At 48.2% G+C, this 16,624-nt stretch overlaps 1 protein-coding gene across 1 annotated transcript in view; it reads right to left on the bottom strand.

The window, feature by feature from the left end:
- septin12 (septin 12) overlaps positions 1 to 11,655 on the bottom strand; it is a 77,067-nt gene extending 65,412 nt beyond the window's left edge. The window contains exons 1-2 of the mRNA XM_080857177.1: positions 11,443 to 11,655; positions 1,971 to 3,371 (exon numbers count right to left, since the gene is read on the bottom strand). Of these exons, the coding sequence (XP_080713303.1) occupies positions 1,971 to 3,371; positions 11,443 to 11,497 (1,456 nt within the window). The 5' untranslated portion in view covers positions 11,498 to 11,655. The remainder of the gene's footprint in view (positions 1 to 1,970; positions 3,372 to 11,442) is intronic.
- Between the last annotated feature and the right edge of the window lie 4,969 nt (positions 11,656 to 16,624).

Raw genomic sequence — 16,624 nt, forward strand, 5'->3', positions numbered from 1 at the left:
TTCAAGGAGAAAACATGGCTCTAGAGGGGCCGTTTGTTTCCCAGCTGTCCGGGATCACGCCGGATGTCAGAACACCCAGCCCAGTGTTCTCTCACACATTCTCTCTCTCTTCTCTCTCTCTTCTCTCCCCCCCCCACCCCCCCCCCCCCCCCCCCCCTTCCCTGTTTGAGAGATGCAGACGATAGGTGCCATGGGAGAAACTCAACGTTTTGTCTTTGGTAGCCGAGCGTAGTACCAGGCACCCATGGGGTCTTCACAGTTGAGTGACTCTCTGTTTTCTTTTGGTCAGAGCGAGGGGCTGCAGACTTCCCTCCATTAAACAACAGCAGAGAGAGAAAGGGAGGAGAGAGAGTGAGAGAGAGAGTGAAAGAGAGAGAGAGAAAGAGAGAGAGAGAGAGTGAAAGAGAGGGGAACAGAAGGGAAACAGATAGAAAAGGTGAAAACTAAAAAAAACAATAAAACCCCTCTGTAGCAATGCTTTTTTAAACAAGAACCCCCCCCCCCCAAAAAAACTCAGCAGCTTAGATTTCAGTCTCTCTGCTAGTCAGATAACAAGTTTTTAGTACCGTCTTTATTATCTGTTTGTGGATACGTTTATCTCATGTTCCTTTGGGCTTTATTAGAGGCTGAACTTGGCAAGCCTCCTTCCACACTCTCTCATTCTCTCATCCCTCACTATTTCCTGAAAGGGATGCACTTCTTAACCACAATCAGTGTGCACTTCCACATGGTCCCCCAAGACACCAGGCGCCAGGCACACGGCCAGCTAGCGCATCAGTCAAGCTATTGGTGTAGGTAAAAAGCCTCCGGGTCACCTTCCCCCAAAATAACATGAGCCAACCCTACCAACTAACATTTTTATTGATCACAAAGTAGGGCACAGCAACATTGGAATGCTTCTTTCTGCTTCATGTCACATTTTGTCTAGCGCTGGACCTCCTTTGTCACACAGCTTGTTGTCATTGGTGGCTTTTGAAGGCTGTCTCGGCTCATCTTAGACCTCAACACACGGCTTTACCGCTTTACACCCCACCCCACTCCACCCCACCGCACATCACCCCACCCCACCCTACCCCACTCCACCCCACCCCACCCCCACCCCGGTGCGAGTGGATCTCAGACAGCACACCTCTGAATCTGCTCACGGCTAAATCCCTCCGGTCACAGCTCCACGAAACCCATTTCTGTCAACCAGGAAGATACCATTAGACTACCACATCAACGCCTCCCGTCGGGTTTGGATTTAGCTGATCCCAAAGGTGAGCCAGCCAGACAGGTTTTTTTTTTTTTTTCCCTCTCCCTGAGATGTGAGCAGGGAGGTGAGGCACTCGGTGGATCAACAACACAGCACCTGAGGGACTCACGGCTTCTCCCATGAGGAGGGGGAGAAAAGCTGCCTTGTGTAGCGGGAGGCAGGCAGGAAGGAAACCACAGTAGTGGCCAGCGGGGGATTACTTTACGGAGGCGGGATGAATGTGTTGACAAGCTGCCCTGCACTGTTATCACTGCTAGCACTCAGCTATTTGTTGATATGTCAAGAATTCCACCCACTGCTGCTGTTGGGGTTTTTTCCCCCCCCCTCTTCTTTCTTTCTTTCTCTCTCTCTCTCTCACTGTCTCAGTATGTGTCTGACCTCACTCTTTCTTCTCTACTGTATGTTCGTGAGGCATTGACAGACACCTGTGATGACAACATCACTTCAAACAGAAAGATGCCCTAATGGTGCAAGACAGGATGGGGCCGGGGGGGGGGGGTATCCTCCATTGCTTAATGTAACACTTTATTTACTTAGCTAATGGTATTCAATTCCAAAGAAGTCTGCCCTCCTGCCTCTTCAGACAGACCCCCTCAAAAAAGCAAGTATACCCTCCATCAAAGTGGAACAAAAGTGTTTTGACTTGGTTTGACTTTTGAAGTGTTTGTTGGAAAGCACTCCCATTAGACGGTTATAAAAGCATGCGCTTTCTTACCATCCTTCCTGTCGTGTTCCTTGTACTGCATGGCTGGTGACTCCCTGCTTATGCCATTGCTGTGAGGAAGGGTCGGGCTGGGGACGCTGCTGGGGACGCTGGGGATGCTGGGGACGCTGGGTACTGGCACGCTGGCATCCACGCGGGCAAAGGAGGCAATCCTCTGGAGTATCGATCCAACGCTCTCCTTGGCCTGGGCCGAATCCATGTCCGGCTCGTTGGCGTCGGTGTCTTCCGGGAATGTGAATGGCGGCGGCGGGGTGACCGGAGAGAGCTGGACAACTTGAGGCTGGGAGGCCAGGTTGAGCCGCGGGGTCTGGGCCGGGGAGAGGGGAACTGGAGACGGGCTGACACAGGGGACGGGGAAGGCACCGGGGGAGTACACGAGCTCCCTCTTGTTGTCTATGTTGTTGTTGTTGTTGTGGTGGTGTATCAGGGACAGATCAGTGCTGTCCAAGCTGCTGATGGAGGCAGAAGGACTTGCAGACACGGACGGGCTCCTGGAGCTGGGGAGGAACCTGGGAGGGGGTTTCGGGGCGACGGGGCCGACCTCCTCGTTGTGGGGTTTAGCAGCCACCAGGTTGTCCAGATCCAGAGGAAACTTGTTGAGCTTGGCTCGCTCCTTGGGCTTGGGGGACTGCTGGAGGTTCGGAGGAGGGGAGTACGGCTCCATGCCGTACGGACTGGGATTCTGCCCGCGCTGAGGGACGACGTTGTTCCGCAGCATGCCGGCGTTAGCGAATCGAGATCCCGGCGAGACCACGCGCCTCACCCCGCCGCCGCTCTCCCCGAGCTGGAGGTCTAGAGAGGGCATGGAGCCGTGGGTGATGCCCATGCCCATGGGCTCTGTGGGGATGACCAGCGGGTTATCCAGCTCCGAGTGAAACATGTTCCCGTGCGAGGAGAACTTCTTCATGACGGGGCTGGTCATGCACGGGGCCTTGTACTCGCCCCCGCCCATGGGGCTCTGGGACGGGCTCGTCGTGTAAGAGTTGAGCTTGGAGGAGGCCTGGTACTCCAGGCTGGAGGAGGAGCTGTGGAGGCTGTCGTTGTCACTGCCCGGGCCCGACGACGAGTTGAAGCCGTTGGGGTTGAACTTGTTCTGGAAGGATGCGGCTCGGTTGATGCCGGTGCTGGCGTTGATGTTTGGCTTGTTGCCCATGGTGCCCCGGTTGAAGGACATACTGGAGACCATTCTGGACTTCTGCACAGGACTCTGGACCGGGCCCGAGCCTACAGTGATCCTGGACCGGTAGGGTGAGGACATGTGATTCGACGGAGTCCGGCTCTCATTGGTCTTGTTGAGGATGGACGTTGGGCTGATGGGGGAGGTGACGGGAGACGCCGGGGAGAAAGTGGGGATCTCGTCCACATCATCGATATCAAAGGATCTCTTCAACGCTGCAACGGAAAAGAAATGGATGTTAGAATACATTAAAAAACCCTGTATGGTAAAACTTTCATTCATTCACTTATCCACTACTGTGAAGCAGTTAAGCAACCCTCTGGTCTTAAGGAAGTATGTGAATTTACCGCATATACACAGCTGAAGTGATAAACTACGTTTTGTAAGTGTTCTAAGTGATAAACAGTGAGACAGTTGAAGAACAATGCAGAGTCCCAAAAAATCATCAGCTGACTTTTTATTCCTTGTGTTATTTTGATGTTCTGAGGATACTTATACTTAAGGCTGTTTAAAATAGTAAATCAATTAAAATAATAATAAAAAAAAAACTCCATGGTTTTACCACAGCGCCAATGTTGTACATTGTTTACTTAATGCTGATCCTTGCATACTTCAAAGCTCTGCTGTTGCTTTCATGATAACAATAAAAAAATCAACGTATACTGGTCATTTCCCAGATTGTCTTTATAGTGCCCCTAAAAGCTTGAAAGGCTACACTTCTGCGTAAAAGACAGTGGGGCCCATTTTCAAGGGTCCTCCGTCAGACACATTGTTAGAGGCCAAGCTGTAATTACAATGGTGTCTGTTTGATCTTGCTTTGAGGTTGACATGACATCACTGTGTAAAGCATACTTCATTCCTGAAGCCAGGTTATGTCTTGCAAGTGTCTTGTTCATGTAACTCCCAGACACTAGAGCTAAAAAGGAGGCCAAGAATCACATCAACATGGACTGTTGACGCTTTGACGGATTTAGACAGTTTAATTTGATTTGCTCGTTGGCAAGAGTGTGCATGTGTTTTGCACTACACAGTGAGTTCCTTATTTTCTTTACATTCCCCTCATGAATCAGGGAAAACCACAGAAATAGTTAGGAAATTCCTCATTGTACATTGTATTAATATTCTTCAACAAAACTCTTTAGCTTTTAAACAATTTTCAGAGCCGTGCAACTCACATACACACATACATGTGAAACTAACTTACAAGGACAAAAAAAGTATCATTAGCACAAGTAAGCTCATTAGACACAAAATGGCAGCTCCACACACCTGGAGCATGTGAATTGTACTGGCGTTCCCCTAATCCGCCCCATTCCCAGACCCTGGGACACAAAGCCAATGGCAAACACTGTTTTCCGACCTTTTCCCTTTGTGAGGGGCTAAGGCTCTTCCTCCTGCACAAAGGGCCGATTCACGGACAGAGTGTCAGGGGCTGAGGGCTTGGATTACAACGGCCCTTGCTATGACCCAGAATTCCACAGGAGAACAATGACAGCGTCCGCAGACCCACACTCACTCACAGCAGCCCCAGACACAGAGGGAAGTGGCCGACCGAAAAGTATTTCATGTGGGCATCAAAGCAGTCAGTGATGACTGCTGGAATAGACAAGCATGACGAGGAGTGGAGCTGAATGTATATGGTGACTTTGAGATTACATAAATCTCTGTCTCTCTCTCTCTGTCTCTCTCTCTCTCTCTCTCTCTGTCTCTGTCTCTGTCTCTGTCTCTCTCTCTCTCTCTCTCTCTCTGTCTCTCTGTCTCTTTCTCTCTCTCTCTCTGTCTCTCTGTCTCTGTCTATCTCTCTTTGTCTTGTTCACCTCTTAAAATAGTTACATTCACAAAATTCCTAACCATTCAATACAGAAAAGTTTTTTTTTTCTGTAGAGAATGAAGGGCAAAAAAAAAAAAAAACCTCAGGCAAGTCATTTTTCAGAGCCTTTCCCATTGAGGCTCAGCCAGTCAGAGCTGTGTAAATAAGGTGCTATCAGTGCCTGTGATAACATGGCATCTTGAGTAGCAGCTCTGATGTTTATCTGGCGGCACTGGGTAGGCCTAAGCAGCATGTCTTTCTGTAGGGGTGTGCTACTCATTAAGAGCTGCGAGAAACTACGAGCACTAAATCAAATCAAATTTCATGCACAGCAAAGGCTGACCCCCCCCCCCCCCCCTCTCCCCTCCCCACCCTCTCTCTCCTTCCTTTATTTTGTACAGTGAGCCAGACCACAACCCCCTTGTCTCAGTTAGCCCATCAACAGCAGCACAGCTGTGAGAGTTTAGCCCCTAATCAAATTCCAGCAGCGTGACCCTCGGTGCAATAGACACACACACACGGCCATCTTTGCATCCCTACCTAAATGGGCGAACGGGTGTATACTGTTACCCCTCGCCATGTGGCTCTGGCTGGGTGAGGGGGTGGGGGGTGAGGGGGTTTATTAGTGATAGGCTCCATTAGCAGCGGGCGCATGTTTTGAATGTTTCTGAGCTGGCGGCTTTGGTCACCGTGGGTGTTCAGACACAATGAGCACAAGAGAGGCACATAGATGTGCGCACCACACACACCACCACACACACCACCACACACACCACCACACACACCACCACAGCGACGCTAATACCGATGCCCCCGGACCGCAGAGGAATTCCAACAGCATGGCACGATGCTAACGGTTTAAAACAAAAGCAGCGCCGGACGAGCGGGGACTTGCCCCAGCAGCTCAGCCAAAGGGGGAGATAAAGAGGGGATGGTATCAGGTGATGGCTGGCACTCGCTCCAAAAACCCAGGAAATAATTACGATGACAGCCGAGTGTTAGTTGCGTGTCTCTTCCCTGCTCTCTCTCTCTCTCTCTCACACAGCGATCTCTTGGGTTTTAATCCTCTCAGCTTACCCACGATGCTAGCATTCGACATGCTGAATATGATGATTTCTTTTTCTAAGACAAACAACAAAAAAACCCAGATAGTCGCTTCTCTAATCTTTGTTTTCCAACAGGGTTGGGCACAGCCGGGGGGGGGGACTGCAGTGTGGGGAGGGGGGGGGGGGGGGGGATAAGGCACTTCCCTGACGCTGTTCATTTAAGGGTGTTTCACTGTTGCATTCTTGGACATGGGGTGTCTTTCTTCCTGTTCCCCCGCGATAACGCATTTCCTGTCACGCAGACTGTTGACACTCGGCTCATCAGAGGCTCACGGAGGGTCCTTGCTTTTAATTTCCTGCGAATCTGAAGCAATCAAGCCGTGCCTCACAGGCCTCTTTCGCACGGCCTGACCCCGGGGATGCCGGAAAGTTCTTATTGTGGTTTAAGCAGGAGGGAGGCGAAAAAAAACCCCGCGTGACGAAAAGCAGATTCTCATCGCTCTGCAGTTGGCATGCAGGGCTAAAACTATCACCGCAAGCAGAGGGGATGCCGATTTACCGACATCTGCGGCCGTGCTTGGAGCAGCCGGTTTAAAAGCTGCTCGGAGAAAGCGTCGAATCGCGGCCGGCAGCCACAATCAAAGGGAAGGTTTTAACCGTCACGCAGAGCTTAATAAAGGTAGACGACGTGGGCCGGTTCTCCTCAGCTCTCCTCACGCATTCATCTTGCAAACCAGCCTCACGTTGGCTGGCCTGTTATTTTAGGGGCTTAAATTCATGGTATGTGGCTAAGGGGGTCTTGTGAAGGGGGAAAAGGGCTGTGCACTTGATGATAGCCCCGGGGTAGTCTGGAGGGGAGGGGAGGGGGCGACCAGAGTGAGAGTGCAGCACGCAGCACGTGGACGTCTGGCACATAAAGAACTGCTACTGGTCTCTGAAGAGGCGTCCAGGATTGCAAGCCTCATTTATAACACGCTGTGTCCTTTCTTTGCAGCTCCCTCGTCTGTCGAGCACAGCCCAGCTTGACTAATATGACAAGCACTATTCATAACAGGGTCGTTTTTATTGGGCATCCAACATTAAGAAGCCCAGCGAGGGACGAGTCACTGAAGGGGGGAAAGTCTGAAGTTGTTGACGGAGGTGAGCAGAGACCTTTGGACGGGCAGGGAGGGGCAGCGAGTCTGGGCCTGTTGTTCTATCGGAGCCCCCCCACCACCCACCCCCCCACCCTTGGTTTCTCAACCCCCACCTCACACACCCCACTAACACCACCACCACCACCACACACACATTCCAGGCAGGTATTCTCTGACAACCACTCTGTCTGTTCAGCCTCTCTCTGTCTCTATATCTCTCTTTCTCTCTCTCTGTCTCTCTATCTCTCTTTCTATCTCTCTTTCTCTCTCTCTCTCTCTCTCTCTCTTTCTCTCTCTCTCTTGCTCTCTCTCTCTCTCTCTCTCTCTCTCTACCTGTGCAGACCACCTCAGCTCAGGGCACATCTGGAAGCTGAATTCCGACCTGCCATTTTCAAACGTGTGTTGAAACGACACACACCAAAAGCCCCCCCCACCCCGCCCAAACCCCTACAGGTTCTGACATCCCTGGGGGGCTCTGAAAAAGCTTTCACACTTTCACAAACTCTTTTTTTTTACACACCTCGTCAGAGTGCATGTGAACACGGGCCATGTCACTTACATCACCCTCTATGTATTTCTTTTTAACCCCTTCTTCTCGGGGTGGTAAAACTCAGGTATGCGTGCACAAGGTTTTCACCGGCATGAAAAAAACCTCCAGCACATGGTCTCGCTTAAATGCTTATAGCTGCCTGTGCTACACAACACTTGGACAAGACATGTAGGGGCCGAGGGCACTTAATACACACATCTCCATTTGCTTTATAGAGGATGTTCATCAAAGGCATGCTCTTTTAGGGGCAATTATGCACTGGCAAGTCTGAACTTTATGTTGAAAAAAAAACAAAAAACACTGTTCTGCTGCCAGTTTTTTTTTTTCTTCTCTCACTCCTTTCTATAATGGAGGCAGCAGCTTGGAAACACGGCTTAATGTATGCTTGCCGTCTTGCTAAGCTGAAATTCCAACGTAAAAAAGTAAGTCAGAAGTGGAGGTTTTTTTTTTTCTTCAGAGATACACCCTGAGTGACGGATCAGGAGGCAAACAGGCAGTTTTACTGTTCCACCCTCCGGTGCTCGACTCCTTGAGTCTTTAGGTGGACCTGCTGTTTGCCTGGAGAGTGCCTGTGTGAGAGATCTAAACAAGTACTTTGGGTGGAACAGGAAACACATAAATCATCATTATTGACTCCTATCCATAGCCTCCTTTATGTTATCGTCCCCCCCCCCCCCCCCCCCCTTTCCTTTCCTTTCTATATATTTTTCTCTTCCCTCTAGGAAACCACATGACCCGGCTCAAACACACACACACACACACACACACACACACACACACACACACACACACACACACACACACACACAATGACCCGGCTGAAACCCTCACGTGTTCAGGCAAGGAGCACAGAGAGCCACATAGTATAGGGCCTGTAATGCTGGACGGCCATTGGGCCACTGAGTCACTGGGCCATTCAGTTATTACAGACAACCACACACACACACACACACACACAAACACATCAGATCACATCTCAGTACAACCTGTGAGGCACTCAACACAGATCATGCTAACTCAGGACTAGAAGAGGAAAGTCAGAAACCCAACTCCATGTTTTTTGAGTAGGTGTAGCTGTCAACCTGCTGACCGCGGAGCCCAAAATACTGAGGCTACTGAAGCAACAGGATCTCCCAGTCTGGCTCTCGGACACACACACACACACACACACACACACACACACACACACACACACACACTCCCAGTCTGGCTCTCGGGGACCTCAACCTGTGAGGCTAAGAAGCGGGGCAAAGGCGCACTGGCCATCTTAGGTTTCCTACTGAGGGGAGAGCGAGGCTCTTTTATATTTGTTCTGGCGGCTACTGACAGCCACCCAGCTTTGAGGGAGGTGTGTGTGTGTGTGTGTGTGAGTGTGTGTGTGTGTGTGTGTGTGTGTGTGTGTGTGTTCTCTGGCCTGCTCCGGGTTGTCCATTCACTAAAAATGTCTTTGAGGCATCTGTCTCTATTTTTTCTCTTTCCGATGCTTCTCCTTGAGTTTCTACTTTTTTTTAAGCCCCCCCCCCCCTGCTTTAATCCAGCTCTTAAGACCCGTATGGCTATGATTTGAGCTCCAATGCGTATCCTGGGGGGGACACATTTCACAGTTGCACGGCCACATGAAAGGGCCCTCGCTACACCCCGCGCAGCCTAACACATTCCAGCCGGGCGTTCGAGGACCCTAGTCCTCCTACATGTTGAACAGGGCTACTGTATGTCTTTTACTGAGGCCCATTGTGCCACACTGGCCCCTTGTTCTTAGGTGAACCCTGTGGCCTACTTTAAGGTGAAGCTGCCAGAGTGCAACCCTTCTCTGTTGTGATACCTTCCCTACAGCACATCACATGGTTTATAGCCCCCAGGATAAATCTGATTGAAAAGGAAACTAATTGGGGGGGGCGGGGGGTGGGGGGTAACCGCGAGCAGAGGACACTGTGCCTTTCACTGCATTCCCCAGATGCTCACAGGAGCATAGACGATGACAACTGCATCCTTTGACCAAATTAAATTGGAGCCCGTCACATTTAATACTGATCGCTTTAAGCTACATTCATACCACACAGATGTTGAAAACTTGTCTCCTGTATATATATGCCCTTGCAAAGCATGTTTTTTTGTTTTTCGTTTTTTTTATGCTGTGCATTCAAACAGCCCCATGCTTGAAAACATCTGTGCGCCAGATAACACCCAAACAACAGCCTCTACAAAAATCTGGCCTCCAGCATCAAAGGCGTCACCACTCCACTAGCGACACAATGGTATTCCATGATGTTGTTGCAACTCTGGGGGGTACCCGAAGCCAGTTCATCTGATATGTTTGTTTGCCATTTTAGCAGCAAAGGCCAGTTGTTTCAATGGGCAAATCTTATTAGGTGTGGCTTGGAAATTCCTACTGGTAAAGCTATCAATGCAGCAAGGCTACAAAACAAACATGAAAAACACATTTTATCTCATTGGTACTTGTAAGAGTGCACTACAAGCAGTTATGAGCAGTGCCATAAAAGAGTTAGGTCAACTTCCTCAACTGATGACCAGTCTAAGAAATACAACTGTGTAGACAAACAATAGTCCCCAACAAGCACACAAATGCAATAATAGATTGCGTTTTATTCCAAGGGCTTGAACTAATTTGTTTTTCTCCTAAGATCAGCACCTGTCTAAACAGCTAGATGTCCTGAGAGAGATTCCATTGTTCTGCTGTCCCTTCCCTGTCCCCATTCATGACAGATCTGCAAGGGAGGGCTTCTCCCTCGGCCAGAGATGTGTGTCAAATTCAATAGTGGTCACAGTTGTAGAAAAGACTGTCTGTGGAGATAGTTTTCTAAATAAAGCATTGCACTGTATCTAAGGCGGGTGGGTTAGTTTATGAGCGTGGCAGGCTAATTACAGCCGAGAGTCCTCAGAATTTAGGGGTGCGAATGTTCGAAATTATGACTCACGCACAGAAAGAAAAAGCAACGGCATGTAGTATAGGTTTGACTTCCACTCTCAGTGCATTATTCACAAGGAAATACTGTTTGCTCCCCTGTTTTTTATTTCCTCCCCCTGTTATTCACAAGTAATCAAAAAAAGCCATAAAGTGTATTCAACTTAGTTTGAGTTAACCAACCGCTGCTCTCTCAATGGATGACAATAAGATTCGTGTGTGCTAGCAAAGGCAAGATTTTAAGGCATAAACTGTTTTTTCATGAGCTCCTTCTATTTGGGAAAATAGCTGAAGCGCCATGAAAGTCATCACATACGTTAGTTGCATCGATATCAGTGTTTCTTTCCTTTACAGATATGCAACCCTTTACCTGGGGGAAACCTTGATCAAACTACATTATGTGATAAGAGTAAAAGAAGAGACGGACTAGTTGACGAAATCAATATGAATGGTGGAGTGTACACCGAAATGGGCAAAAAGTAAAACGATTATGCTCCATGTGCTTGGGGTCGCATACTTGTGGAATGAATGCATTCCATCTCCAGAATCCAATGGTTCTTTACTGAAGAAAAGTATAGTGTGCAGTTGACCACTCTTTGCGCGCAAACCGTGTAATTAGAATCTATACCGCCCGAACATATATGTTTGAGTATACTACTAGGTTTTACAAAAGTGCGCTTATCAATACTGTGCAACAGAGTGAAGTTAATGGATGAAAAATGGATCATACAATTAAATTATTTCTTATACTATATTACACTGTACCGAGTAAACTTTGTGTGGTTTCTTAAAGTTAAAAAAAATAACTAAACCAGACTCACCCTCAAAATCAGACAATATCCCCTCAAGATGGTCATTGACAGAAATATTTGACATCCTGACTTCTGTGCACAAGAGTTGTCCTAAATGGCACTCAGTCGTCAAAATGAAATTTTAAAATCAGTGCACGATGAATTCCTTCCGACTTCTCCAAGCAGCCAGGCAAAAACTTTCGCGGTCTTTGAATAAGTGAATTGCAACAAAAAAGTTGCGTTTTTGGCGAGATTCCGCTCACATCCGAGTGCGCACAGCAACAACGCAGCGGCTCCCTATCAATCTACACTCAGTTCGAACAAATCACTAGATGCGCCTCCTCCCCCTGGGTTCACCCTCAGCACAGTCCTGCCCCTCGGAATACTCTGGAGCGGGGATATCTCTCCACGCTTCACCTAACCCTCGGGTTACACCTTGACTCCGGGAAAATGTCCCTCTGACTTACCCTTTGCTAAGCGCATTAGATGATCCGGTGTGGTTACCAGCAAAGGGGGAGGGTATGGACGGTGATCTTGACCCCCCCCTAAAACGCGCCTCTGTGCGCTGACTTTTTAATCCTCAAAGACGAAATGCTTCCACACGATTTTAAGGAACTTAAACATTCGTGGGTCAAGAAGTGGTGAGAGTGACTGTGTGGTCATGTGAAATAAACACTTTCCCTCGCAAAAGATTACCACGGGAGCTATTTAGTGGTTTTGTTTTAATGGGACTGGGCTCTTGGGTACTTGTGGAATTATGGGCTTTGTGGGGGGGGGGGGTCAGCGCTCAAGGGCACAACTCTCGGTCCCTAACTCCTACATTCTCATGCCTCACCTACGTTTGCTTATACATCTCAAAGGGCACGATCTTTGTTCTCTCATTCACTATGTAAATAAACAATCAAGAACCATATCAGGGATTCTATAAACAGAAACATTTAAGTATTTTTTTTTTTTAAAGAATGGTAATGTTTAATCTTATTTGTGGCAGTCCTGACTGGTAAGGTGACATGGATTAGCTTTAGGGGTTAACCCTGAGAGTCATGTGTCTGTCCTATTGAAGCTGGTGTGTAAATGGATGGGGTTGTTTGCTTACTACTTTTAGGAGACCACTAACCCACTTTACAAGTGGAGCATAACCACTACTTTACTCTACTCTTGTAACCTTTCACTCCATCATTTGTAGTTTGAGGATACTGGCAGGAAAAAAAATGACCAGAACAATCATTTAGATTTTTTTTTTATTGCAGAAGAAAAGAATGGATTGTTTGTTGATGGTTTTGAGTCTTTCTCAGCAATCTAGCCCCTCTGTTCCTCAACATCCATGGCTAAAGCGCCCTTGAGCAAGGCACCTAACCCCGCCCCAACTCCTCCCTGGGCACCGCAGCTAAGGCTGCCCACTGCTCCATGTGTGTGTGTGCTCATTGTTCACTGCTCTTAGAGTGTGTGTGTGTGTGTGTGTGTGTGTGTGTGTGTGTGTGTGTGTGTGTGTGTGTGTGTGTGTGTGTGTGTGTGTGTGTGTGTGTGTGTGTGTGTGTGTGTGTGTGTGTGTGTGTGTGTGTGTGTGTGTGTGTGTGTGTGTGTGTGTGCGTGCGCGTGTGTGTGTGTGTGTGTGTGTGTGTGCGTGTGTGTGCGTGTGAGTGTGTGTTCACTGCTCACAGATGGGTTAAAATTCCTGTGTGTGTGTGTAACATACTTGGTTAATAAATGATACTAATTATATTTCTAATTATAATGCGGATTCATGGATTTGCAATAATACAGCCTTAGATCTAGGGTCAGACAACTGCCCACAAGTCGTACGTGTGAATCACATTTTTAATGCCACACTTTGATTAATGTGAAGTTGATCACTCGCTCTGTTTGCCAGCTCTGCAAACCAAACAAACAATCCTGCCCCACCGAGCCATTTTAGCTCAATATTGTATCACTATAATTCTGGCATAAAGCTTTGGCATAGCCTGTGCAAACCAACACACGCTCAAAGCTTACTGTGAGAATGTCCTTCCCTTCAGAACACAAGCCACCACCCCCCACCCCCCATCACCACCCTCACACACACACACACACACACACACACACACACACACACACACACACACACACACACACACACACACACACTTCCCTTTATCCTTCAATGTTATGGTGCCAGGCTGCTGTCTTTTCTGTTTCACTGCACTTGCCCACCCCCACCCCACCAACCCCACCCCACACACACACACACACACACACCCCACCCTACCATGGGCAACACTAGCCAATTAAAAACTCTGAAGTGATGAGGAGACCCATGTGAGCTGGTTCCCATACTAGCAGTGCTGGTGCCAGGCCATAAACTGAAGTGGTCCTCATTAGCCATATGAGCTCAGTGCGGTGGGGATTACTGTCACCGGCCCTTTGCATGGGGCCGGAGAGATGGAAGGAGGCCACAGGTCTGGAGGGTTCGAGGGCCACTTAGTAAGCTGGTAGGGATGGGATGAGGGTGGAGCTGGTGGGAGTGGTGGTGGTGGTTGTGGTACTGGTGGTGGTGGTGGTGGTGGACTTCATCCATATCGGAGCTGCTAATTGCTCCTGTCAAATCTTCGGTGGCTTATGAGGGCAAAGCGCGGCCCAAATGCCTATAAAAAGGCCAATTTTCCTGAGTTTGAATGTTGGAAAGCAATGAAAGGAAAGTGAGGGATTAATCTAGTGAGTGCGATGCTGGCAGAAGTGGATCGTTGCCAAGCTGTCTGAACACTGGAGGCCCCACTGAAGTCAGGTTTTCTTGAGGAGGGGAAAAGAGGAACCCATTTATGGGAGAAAATACGAGAGTGCTGACCTTCATGCAGTCATTATTACAACACTGCTATGGCTGGTCCAAATCCTTGACCATGCACACTGTTTGTATTGAAACATGTTTTGGTTTATTGTAACTGCACTGCTTCAATGGGGTGCACTGACTTCTTCTGAAAATGAAAGGAGCCTCTCAGTGAATGATGGGCACACACACAGAACATAGTGTGGGGGCAGAAGGACGAGACTACACCCTCTAAAATGGTAAATAAACAAATGAATGCTTTCAATTTCCTGAGTGCTGTGGTCCCCTGAAACGGCTCTAAGAGCAGCCGAGTGGGGATTTGAAAAGGGGCTCAGTCAATTTCCCTCAAATTCGGCAATAATTTCTACGGGGGCCACAAATGAAGAGCCAGGCTGTGTGGCCTCATTTCATCCCACTCTCGAAACATTTTACAAGCGTAATCGAGGGTAAGATGACCTAAGGACTTCAATACTTTCGAAATAGCCTGTTCGTTTTCCTTTCACAACTACACACCAAACATCGGAACAGAAGAGAGAAAGAATCATTCACCGAAAGATTTCAAAACACTCATCTGGCAAAAGAGGTAAGAATTTAAAGAATTTAACTTTTGTTTGTCGTTAGCCATGCCACTGAGTGTTAGCGAATGGTCACAGTTTGTAAATATAAATGTTGCTTTTTTTAGTGCAATACAATAGACAATAGACACATTTAAAAATATTATCAAGTTATTAGTTTTGCATGGATAGCAGACATAAATAAAATCAAGGCACCTTTTGAGTCCTTTGGCTGTCCTCTCCTCCCCTGGGGTCCTGTGGAGCGTGGTCAAATTAATGATGACAGATTGGGGATTACCTGTGAGCCGAGGGTACTCTCTGACAGCTGTGAACGAAGCCCAGGTATGCTCCACGCTTCAACTGGCTTCATCTGCCTTTCATCCTGGCCTCTTTCTCCCACCCCTGAAGTGGGCAATTAAACGGGAGAGAGCCGTGCAGGTTAAGTCAGGCCTCGCTCGCTTGGACAATAGGCGACCTTTGCCCTCTCTCCCCTCACCTGCCTGTGGGACGCAGATAAGAGGCTCTCGTCCAGACCGAGGTATGTGCACCCTTCGGGAGCGCAAACAGACATTTGGCCCAAATAAGTTGTTTTTAAGAGGTGGCCAAGAGCGAGCCGACAGGCAGAAGACACCGACGGGAGAGGAAAGGTAATCAAACCGCCTGGAAAACAGTTTGGCACCACGGGCGAGGAAGAGTCCGTTTTCTATGTGGTCTCTGTTGCATTCACATCTGCTCACTTGTTGGTGGTGGTGTATCTTTCTGTTCAACTTAGCCGGGTTGTGGCCAATAGCATGCTCACCTTCCTGTCCCCCCCCCCCCCCTACCGTTCTCATGCATTATTCATACAGAGCTGCATTCTGGCAGGGACCTGGAGATTAATATTTGTAGTCAGCACTGATGCTGCTCAACTGACCACAGAAGCGAGAGAAATCTGATCAAAGGCTGGAGGGTTGATACAAAAAAGAGGGGAAAAAGGCGCTGCGTCTGCCTCAGCCCTGCGAAAAAAAAGCAATAGATTTATTTCTCTCTTTTTATATTTCCTAGATCCAATTACATTATTGCACCCACTGCACAGAATGTCATACATTATAAATGTGTTGATTCTATCCTAAGGTCCAACAGCATGTTTGAAATGTCAATGAAGATATTTGTGTGTTTGCCTGTGTGGCTGTGTGTGTCTATGTATCTCACTTCGCGCACTGGGTGCCCTGGCTTTGCTGTCTTTCAGCACGGCCTGAACTGTGCATTACTTAAGATATCCTGTGCCCGGTAGCAGCCCTCCGGCTTCCTGGACAAAAACCCCATCATCCCCAGCTACCTGAGCAAACACCCCGCTAAGTCGGCTAATTATCCTACCTGTCTTCTGCGATTCATAGACACGGCCAACCATGACCATGCAGGTGGTTTTAGAGAACCGTCCGTTGACAAGAGGGGGTTAGGATTATCCCCGGCATAAATTCTCCCAGGTGATTATCAGTCAGAAGGCCCAGAACACCTTCAAGGCACAAACTGCAATAACCATTTATGGCTGCCTCACCTGAGAGGACTAATTTCACACAGCAGTTGACAATAGAACACATCTGGGCCTTTTCTGGCTTGGAGAAGGCTATCAGTAAAGGCCTAAAAACACGAAAAATTACAATATAATTTCTAAACTGGAAGTGTCATGACTCTCTGGTTAAGCTGGTCTCTTCTTTTTGTACAAAACTTATAGCAAGGTAGTTGTGCTTCTGTTTTTGACACATAAGGGTGCATTTTGTCATGATTTGACAAGTTTCACGTGCCATTACAACGCCCAGATTGTAACATAACATGTGAGGGAAATTAGCTAAATCATAACTGAATTTTCCTCATTGAA

The sequence above is a fragment of the Sprattus sprattus genome (assembly GCF_963457725.1).
Source record: "Sprattus sprattus genome assembly, chromosome: 18".
NCBI classification, from domain to species: Eukaryota; Metazoa; Chordata; class Actinopteri; order Clupeiformes; family Clupeidae; genus Sprattus; species Sprattus sprattus.